Genomic DNA, 10,117 nt, shown 5'->3' with positions numbered 1-10,117 from the left:
CCCAACTATCTGGCCAAAACTATAGTCTACTACAGATATATTTAAAATCTAATGGCAGACGAACATTAGATAGACTGGATTGCTCTATAAAAGCTTGAATATTATTAAAGCCTTTATTAATATGAATAAAACATGAAATCATTAAACATTAATAATTTTTAGCCAGTAACAATAAAAAAATAGGCTATTACAGACTATAAATGTATTTACTATTTTTTTTAATAGTTTTATTCATGTATACATTGAATTGACATTACAGAAAAAATGAAACCAACCATGAATTGTACCAAGAACATCATTTTATTTAGTGAAAAACATTACACTAAAATGATAAAGTATTTTTTTCACTATACTGTTGGGTCAAGGTTTGCTGACAGGGGCTCCGGCTCCTTGAGCTTCCCCTATCTGATGCCAGGCTGAACCACCAGATTACATGTTTTGTAATGTCGTCATCGGTGGCGGCACAGGAGACATGGCTCTTTCTCACAGCACCTGTAATACACAAGCAGATTTTCATTAAATGTCATGAAATAACATTGAAGCTACCAGGTTGTTGTTTTTTAGAGGATAGACATAATCCTTTTTTTAACTTAAAATAATGTTTCCAAAATCATTTCAGTGTTCATCAAGTCGTAAAAGGGTGAAAGGCACTTCTGCCTCCGCTTTGCGGTTCTTTATCTGCAATAACCACGCTATGTAAGTTTGCCAGATCGGGTCGCATTTCTGTTGTTCGAATGAGACATAAGAAACTACAAATTTGACTTGCTTTACGGCAAGCGTTACAATAGTCATTATTTTATTTTTCTCCGTTTCTGATGTCGCAATACATCATACTTTCATAAAATCATGCAACATACTCTACCTTGTCAGTGGACATCGTTCATTCCAAAGCCGGTGCCGGATAAACAGCGTACATGCATGCGACGGTAGGATAATGGTGGGCTAAATTATTTACGACAGCGGTAATGGACAATTCCGCTTCCAACCTGTAGGGCGACCGCAGAGGAAAAGTTCCTTGGTGTTGCTTTAAAACAAAAGTGTACAATCTGACATTTTTAGGTACACTGTAACTTTTGGTGCACTAGCGGTTAATGAACCGTATGGATCTTGCGGTAGAACATTACGATACTTCACAGCGGTTGGCATCCTGCGCTGTCTAAAATAGTCAGAATATCAGAAAGAGCTTTAGAAAGAGCTTTATTGCCAAGTGTGCTTGCACCCACAAGGAATTTTTCTTGGTACTGAAGCTTCCAGTGCACATATACAAATACAAATACAACAAGAACATAGTAATACAAATTCTAAGAATGAAAATATATAAAAAATAAATAAAAATAGTATAAAAGTAAAAAAGTAGGGTCACAGTTGGGTTTAGTCTGAATAACATTTACAGATTATGAACATATTTACAGTATTTTGAGTAGTATGAATAATATAAATATCACCTGAATTAGAGAATATTACACTAGACAGTGGGAGTCTAGCGCATGTTACAGATTATAAACATATTTACAGTATTTTGAGTAGTATGAATAATATAGATATAAATATCACCTGAGTTTATTGCACTAGACAGTGGGAGTAAACACTTTTAGGTGTATTGTAGTAATAATAATAATAATAATAATGTGTTACATTTATATAGCGCTTTTCTAGGTACTCAAAGTGCTTTCACATATGGAAGGGGGGAATCTCCTCAACCACCACCAATGTGCAGCTCCACCTGGATGATGCGACGGCAGCCATATTGTGCCAGAACGCCCACCACACACCAGCTTACTGGTGGAGAGGAGATGAATTCATGATGTACTTGCTCCTTACATACATTTTTTAAATTTTAAACAAAAAAGTGACAGTGTACCTTCAAGGGATAAGTTTGACTTTTTTTAGCCAGACAATACTTTATACATTTACTTACACAGGAGTGACTTCTTTGACTCCATCTGGTTGAATGATTTTTTCCCATTCATGCCCTTCCAGTTGATCCTCCTCCCAACATCGTCATGGAACATGCGGGAAAGGATGTTCCATGTGACACGTTTCGTGTCATGGCCCCCAATCGTTGCCAGGGAGGAAATCTAAAATGTAACAAAAATCTGTTATTTATTATAAGCGTAAGAATAAGACTTTCTGATTGGCTGGAAGACCATTCAAAACATTTATAAAATGGCTGATAAAAATATTTTGCTTAAAAAAACATTCAAAATAATTACCTATAATTCACATCCCATGGTCACTTTCATGCAATGTGTAAAATACATAGCTGTTTGTTTGCTCTACAAAGTTGTAAATGCATGATAAATAAAGTTATTTTCTCCCAAAAGAAAGAATCGACTCTGAACAAAATTAGGAAATATCAACATACTTTTTAACAGTAAAACACTATGTAATATAAATGAGATTGGGAAAAACAACTCACCACACTAAACTTCGGTTGATTATTTGCAGGATTTTTGAGCCATTCCTCAAAATTCTCAACCTCTGTCATGGATGTTAATGGAAACACAACTGGCTTTTCAGGCATTTCCATGTCTTTGCCTGCTGGATTCAACTTGCTCGTCAAGTAATTTACTTTAGTTATAAGTTGCTCTTGTTGATGCTTTATTAGTTCCAGCAGGCTTAATATGTGGACTTCTGCAGCTGTAAAAAAAGAAAGAAAAAAGTTTGTAATGTATAAATAAATAAATTTCATTCTGTCAACTCATTAAGGCACAATTAAAATGCCCATAAGTTTAGTTGACTAAAAAAAGAACTAAACAAAAACAGGATAAGGTTGACTAAATATGATAAAAGTTAAATAGTAAATTTGACACAGGACTAAGTATGCATAAAAATAAACAAGCTGACAAAATAAACTCTATTTGAGTCTTGGATCTAATGAAGACTTGCTCGTCAGAGCAGGCAATACTGTCTGATCCACATCTTCCCCCCCGCCAGGTAGGTCTGTAGACCCTGCTTGCAGAAGGGGTTTGCTCTTCTGCTGGTCTCTGTGAACAGTGAGTCGGTGAAATGGGTGGAGGTGGAGAAATGGGTGGAGGTGGAGAAATGGGTGGAGGTGGAGAAATGGGTGGAGGTGGTGAATGGGTGGAGGTGGTGAAATGGGTGGAGGTGGTGAAATAGGTGGAGGTGGAGAAATGGGTGGAGGTGGTGAAATAGGTGGAGGTGGTGAAATAGGTGGAGGTGGAGAAATGGGTGGAGGTGGAGAAATGGGTGGAGGTGGTGAAATAGGTGGAGGTGGTGAAATAGGTGGAGGTGGTGAAATGGGTGGAGGTGGTGAAATGGGTGGAGGTGGTGAAATGGGTGGAGGTGGTGAAATAGGTGGAGGTGGAGAAATGGGTGGAGGTGGAGAAATGGGTGGAGGTGGTGAAATAGGTGGAGGTGGTGAAATAGGTGGAGGTGGAGAAATGGGTGGAGGTGGTGAAATAGGTGGAGGTGGAGAAATGGGTGGAGGTGGAGAAATAGGTGGAGGTGGTGAAATAGGTGGAGGTGGAGAAATGGGTGGAGGTGGAGAAATAGGTGGAGGTGGAGAAATGGGTGGAGGTGGTGAAATAGGTGGAGAAATAGGTGGAGGTGGTGAAATGGGTGGAGGTGGAGAAATGGGTGGAGGTGGAGCAGCTGTGCCGCTACTTAGGATAAAAGGTGGTGGTGCAATAACAGGAGCTGATGGTTGTGTTAAAAGTTTGCCTCTCTTTTTATGAGCATCTTCCTCCTCGCTCTCATCAGAGTCTCCCAAGAAATGACTATAAATTAGGGTGGAAAAAACAAGCAGTAAACATCTTATTAATTATTCTTATTAATAATAATAAATGTAAAGCCTTCCTTCCGCTTGCAATGCTAATGTCATGGGTTTGATTCCCAGGGAAAGCAAGAACTGATAGGAATGTAAATGTGTACCTTGAAATCAGAGGTGGACAGTAACAAAGTACATTTACTTGAGTACTGTACTCAAGTACACTTTTTGAGTGTCTGGACTTTACCTGAGTATTATCTTTTCTGGAAACTTTTTACTTTAACTTCACTACATTTGAAAGACAAATATCGTACTTTTTACTCCACTACAATTCTGTCAAGGTCCTTGAGTAGAAAGTAGTAACGTCAGTCAGGGGAGGATTTTGGTTGGAAATGAAAGTCAGACTGACGTCAGAAGCCGACTTATGTTGGTTTCTGACGTCCACCCGATTTTCGTTTTCAACCACAGTACGTCTGTCCAACGTTGGATTCTGACATCAACGTGATTTTCATTTTCAACGTTGGGTTTGGTCTTCTAAATGCAAATTTTGTCATTGTTCTGTAGCACACTAGCTTATAGATAACAGTAAGGCTAACATATTCATACTAAAAGCCAAAAAACTTTAAATAGGGCACTATTTGAGGGAACAGCCATTTGGGTGTCCGAAACCATTGTGGACGTTATTGAGTGACTTATTCAATCTCACATTCAATCCCACTACTGGAACTGTGTTCTAGAAATAAATGTGATACTGATATGAGGGTAGGTAGGCACCGATTCAGAGGCATAAGGTACTGTAAGTATTACACACAACAATGCAACAATAATAAAACAATGCATTGACATTTACTTTTGATACTTTTAAAAACAAGTACTTCTGTGCTTTTACTTAAGTAAAAATGGGTCTTTACAACTTTTACTTGTAACGGAGTAATATTTGACCAGTAGTATCTGTACTTTCACTCAAGTAAGGAAGTTGTGTACTTTGTCCACCTCTGCTTGAAATGCAATGTAAGTTGCTTTGGATAAAAACGTCTGCCAAATGCATAAACGTAAATGTAATTACATAAACATTTTCGGTCTTTGGTGTTTTATGCCCCCAACGGCGCCTTCCAGGCAGCGAGGGGATGGGTAGGTTTAAGGTTGAGGGTAGGGTTAGCTGCCTCTAAGGAGCCATTGGGGGCTTAAAACACCATCGAGCAACATTTTCACTGGCCTAAGAACTTAAGTTGTAAATCAGTGTAATTGGTTGAGAATGGTTTCTCTGAGAAACCAGAAAACATACTGTCCATTTAACTCTATTTCAGCTGGCTTTATGTGTGGTGGTTGTCGGGTTCATCATATCATAACACTAAATTATGTTTTTGAGAAAATATAGAGGCCAAAAAGTTAATGTAAAATATAAAGGATAATATGCGTATACTAACATCGGCTTTGGCCTTCTTTTTGGCCTGTAGATCTGATGTGTTGCAATTTAGAGCTTTCTTCAAGAGTTGTCGTGCCACAAAGTAGTCATATAAAAATTAAATAGCCTACATGTCAAACTTCAGTAGACCTTCAAATTAATAGAGTAAAAAAGAACAGAACTATAGACAACAGAACAATATGAGAATGTAATTAAAAGGATTTTCTTCCCGTATAACATATTGGCAAATACTTTGATATTTGCTGACAAAAGCCATTTAGATTATTTAAAAAGAAAATAGCATACCACATGATTTAATAACTCTGGCATCATATTTTTTCCAGTCAGGTCCAGGTTCCTCAGAATTTTTCACTTCCCTGTTCACTCTCTCACCATTTGTGTAGTTTGGCCAATAGATAACTCCATCACTGTACCAATTTTGTGGCACCACTGCTACGGTTTTGTTTAGCAGGAACTCAGTTAGGTGAAACATCCTTAAACGAGAAGGAAGTAACAAACAGTCAAGTCAAGTCAAGTCAAGTATATTTGTATAGCGCTTTTCACAATACAGATTGTATCAAAGCAGCTTCACAGTATTAAATTAAAATAATACAACAAGGTTTGTTTCTAGTGGAATTTATTGATTGATAAAATCAAATTAAATATCCCCAGAATATCCCCAACTGAGCAAGCCAAAGGCAACAGTGGCAAGGAACCGAAAAACTCCATCAAGTGACCTAATGGTGTCCTAAAACTCCATCAGGTGACCCAATGGAGAAAAAAAACCTTGGGAGAACCCAGGCTCAGTCGGGGGCCAGTTCTCCTCTGGCGTTTATTAGGCCGGATTGTAATTTGAACTGTAAGATTAAAAATATTATATGAATGCCTGGCTGAAGAGATGCGACTTTAATCTAGTTTTAAACTGGGAGAGCGAGTCTGAGCAACGAACACTATCAGGAAGACTATTCCAGAGTTTTGGAGCTAAATGTGAAAATGCTCTCCCTGCTTTGGTGGATCTGGATATCCTAGGTATGACCAAAAGCCTTGAATTAAGTGATCTTAAAGAGCGCGATGGATTATAGGGCGATAGAAGATCCGTTAAATAGACTGGAGCTAAGCCGTTTAGGGCTTTATAAGTCAGTAGCAATACCTTGTAATTAATACGGAACTTTATAGGTAACCAATGCAGTGATGATAAAATCGGTGTTATATGATCATATTTTCTTGATCTAGTAAGCACTCTAGCGGTGGCATTCTGGACTAACTGTAGCTTGTTTATTGAGGATGCAGGACAACCGGCTAATAAAGCATTACAGTAATCTAGTCTCGAGGTCATGAATGCATGAACTAACTTTTCTGCATCAGAAACTGATAGCATATTACGTAGCTTAGCAATGTTTCTAAGGTGGAAAAAGGCGGTTTTTGTAACATATGAAATATGATTTTCGAAAGACAGGTTGCAATCGAGTATAACACCCATGTCTTTTACTGTAGAGGATAAAGTAACAGGACATCCTACTATATTAAACACCAGATAAAGTTAACTTCCTGCTTCAAGAACAGGTCAGTACGTCTACCTTGGGTTATTTCACCAAGTGCATGGTGTAATTGCATATGGGTCACTTTTAAATTAAAGAAGCTGGTCCAAAAAATAAAATAAATTCAGATATGGTCAACAAATCGGAATTGTGCACCAAGCAGTGTAAATGTGGCCTTATTGAACTCAATTGAATCAACAATGAACTGTCAACTTACTGTGAAGTTGCTTTGAAACAATATGTATTGTATAAAGTGCTATATAAACAAACATGACTTTGAACACATTGAACAAGCAACTTACAGTAAAGTAAAGTACTTACAGTTAAAAATATTTATAATTCTTGGGTGACCTAAACCTTTGACCTGTGGAGATATTCCTAAAATGTATGAAATAAGAGTATGGCCAAAAAATCATCCCTATGAGGTAAAACACATTTTTGGACAAGCTCTGAAGCTTTAACACACTTGAGTATATCCAATGTTTCTGAAATAGTATGGATATTCAGATATAGTCAGAATTGAATGGGTAAGTGAAGAACAAAGACTTCTCTGAAAATTCTTTGTACACTACGTAGACTCCATCACTGCATTCCACAATGTTATGTATCATGCAAATCTCGTTTCCAATGACAAAGACATTATTCCCGGTTGAAACTTTAACAGTCCACTTGTCACAGGCCATCTCACCATACTGTGCTTTCACTGACAATCCATCTACAAGTGGCCCAACAAAGTGCTGGTTTTTAAAAGAGGCACCATTTAAAGGAGTGTCAGTAATTCTCATCTCAGACAATCGACGAATAATTTGGGCAAGGGGAAAGTCTGGTTTTCTGACAAGCCTTTTTATTTTGTGTAGGTAACTTTCATAGGGAAATGCAGAAAATGAGTCAAGACAACCATGTTGTTGTACTTCATCTGCTAGATGGACCAAAGCATGTACATTGTAAACAAGTTCTTTGCCATATATTTCCCCAAAGTGTGAAACAAAAGATCTAAGCAAGGTGCGAGTGTAACCCCTCTCCGTGCGGGTCTCGAACACGGGTCTCCGGCATGAGAGTCAGGCGCTCTAACAAGGAGGCTAAAGACTGCAGCCTCTAGCGTCTGTCGCTAGAGCGCCTATTGAGATCAGAGGAGTGAGGTTTTACTCGCACAGCAACTACCAGCTGGCCTCCGTTACACTAGAATACTGTGTGTGGTAGTAGGATAGTCTAGGACTTACTAAAATAGCAATACCAGAGAAGAGTAGCATGAAATTGTTGTACATATTTCGGTCCAGAAAGGTACTTAATACTACAGGTCCTGTGTACAGCAGAAACTGCCTCAATTCAGTGGCCTTCCAGCGATCTAATTCCCTCAGCGATATGGGCTTTCGAGCAAACTCCACAGGAATATAGGGACGCATTTCTACCAGTTTAGCGGACATTCTTTCAGTTATGTTTGCAGGTACTCTGAAATTCAGAGGACCCCGGAGCCAAATTTTCCACAAACGCCTAACCACACCTAAACAAACCAAATGCATATAATCTAGAGGGAATTTTGAAACCATGCCAACACTACTAGGGCCCTATAAAATCCGTTTTATTTTTTCCCAAATTCCGTTTTTATTTTTTCCCAAATTCTGTTTTTTCCGTTTTAATTTTTGCAAATTCCGTTTTTTCTGTTTTAATTTTTGGAAATTCAGGGGTTTTTTTTACACTTTACTGTTATTTTAGTCTTTAAAAGTGTGTTTTTAATGTTAATGATTAAAATGTACACAAATAAAATAGGAATGACCTTAAATTTATTGAGGTAACAAACAAAATTCTCATTTTAAGAGGTGTTAAATGTGGTTTGATTTGTTTACATTAGTGAATGTATTAGGCTAACTAATACACGAGTTATAACTAATATGTAGTTATAAATGAACTACACCACAGTTGCATGACTTAAATGTCACCATTACTAAGCTTCCAACATCTCTTTCAGTTTCCGTGAAAGTTTGACTTTTAATATTATATTGATAATATGAATATAATTATGACGTTTGTCTCCGACAACCTCTGTAGTCCCATTTTAGCCACTTGTTAGCTACTGTACCACCTTTTTCAAGACAAGTGTAAGCTTTAAAAAAGTTATATTGCCTTGTGTAGCGCCGTGGCTTGAGGAAGCAGTATTTGCGTCTGGCGGCACTGCTTCCAGAGGGATTTGTACATATTGTATATTTGTACATACTTCTTTTGATTGTTTTGGTTTGCACCATCCTGAGTCCAAGAGGTTTCCATCATGGCCATTCATTTCTGAGGTTCCTACCACAGTCCTCTGAATGCCAGCAGTCTGTGCCTGTACCTCTCCGATGACAGCGCTCCCTTTCCACTAATAACGTTCCTGATATGACTGATATATATATATGACAGCCCAGACCCATCTGTCTCTGCCCCAGTGCTCCCAGTCATGGCTGCCCCAGGGATTCCTGTTCTTGCCACAAAGTCAGCTCTCAAGACCATCTCAGCCACAACGGTATCCAAGCTCCTAGTTATCACCATCCAGTCTCAGAGGTTTCTGTCTGGTCCACCCTGTCCCAGAAGTTCCCAGATGTTTATGTCTCTCTGTTTCTGTTTCTGTTTCAAGCTCCCTATCCTGTCTGTCCAGGACCAGGGGTTCCCGTCATGGCTGTATGGTCCTAGAAGTTCTTGTCATGTTCTTGTCTCAGAGGTTCAAATGCAAGAACTCCTCCACCGGTGCCTGAGATGCCCTGGTCTTCAGGCTTCCCGTCATGTCTCAGGTTCCTGCCACAGCTGTCCGGAAATCAGAGGTTCTCGTCTCGACCGTCCTGATGTCAGAGCTCAATTTGTTTCATTCTGGGTGTCCATCTAGCCATTAAAAAGGAAATCTGAAATTAATATTCGCATAAAGTCATTTATCAGATGCTTAACCCAAAGCAACTTACTGTACAAATGGGGAACATCACAAGCAATTTATCATACAACTCCTAACAATTCTCAAAGTAACACACAACGTCAAACATTTGAAAGTTAGAGTAGTCCAGAAGCTAGAAGTAAAAATGCAGGCAAGTAAAAAGCAAGAAACAGTGTTTTAATAGAATTGATTTACAGGAAGTGCCTTGTGACTTTGTACCTCATTGTGATGAAACCACCAGATGCTGCTCGCTCACGAACCATTGAGGAATGGAGAGAACATGATATCAAATTTGTACTCACAAAGCTGTACTCCTTTAAAGCTTACATAGTAAAACCTATTATAGATGGCAAGACAAAGATGTCAAATATTTTTCATTATTGACTAGGCCTGATTATATCAACAATTGTTGTAGCCAATTTTAATTTTGTCTAAATGAAATGCATGTTTAAATGAAGGGACTTCATGTAGGAATTCAAACCTAGTAAGGTATTATATGGCTTCAGAAGAAGCTGAATGGACTATTTTATGGTGTTTTTTTTACTTTC

The 10,117-nt window shown here is 38.3% G+C and overlaps 1 protein-coding gene across 1 annotated transcript; it reads right to left on the bottom strand.

Moving 5' to 3' along the window:
- Nucleotides 1-283: 283 nt before the first annotated feature.
- LOC311282467 (uncharacterized protein) lies at nucleotides 284-10,100 on the bottom strand. The gene is made up of 5 exons (XM_084396264.1): nucleotides 8,795-10,100; nucleotides 5,442-5,629; nucleotides 2,420-2,640; nucleotides 1,919-2,078; nucleotides 284-492 (listed from the first exon to the last, which is right to left on the bottom strand). The coding sequence occupies exons 1-5, from the start codon at nucleotides 8,911-8,913 to the stop codon at nucleotides 323-325; spliced, it is 858 nt and encodes a 285-aa protein (XP_084252390.1). The 5' UTR covers nucleotides 8,914-10,100; the 3' UTR covers nucleotides 284-322.
- Between the last annotated feature and the right edge of the window lie 17 nt (nucleotides 10,101-10,117).

The sequence above is a fragment of the Rutilus rutilus genome (genome assembly GCF_951802725.1).
Source record: "Rutilus rutilus genome assembly, chromosome: 23".
Classification (NCBI taxonomy): Eukaryota; Metazoa; Chordata; class Actinopteri; order Cypriniformes; family Leuciscidae; genus Rutilus; species Rutilus rutilus.
The sequence above is the reverse complement of the archived record's forward strand: the minus strand, read 5'-3'. Positions and strand labels throughout refer to the sequence as shown.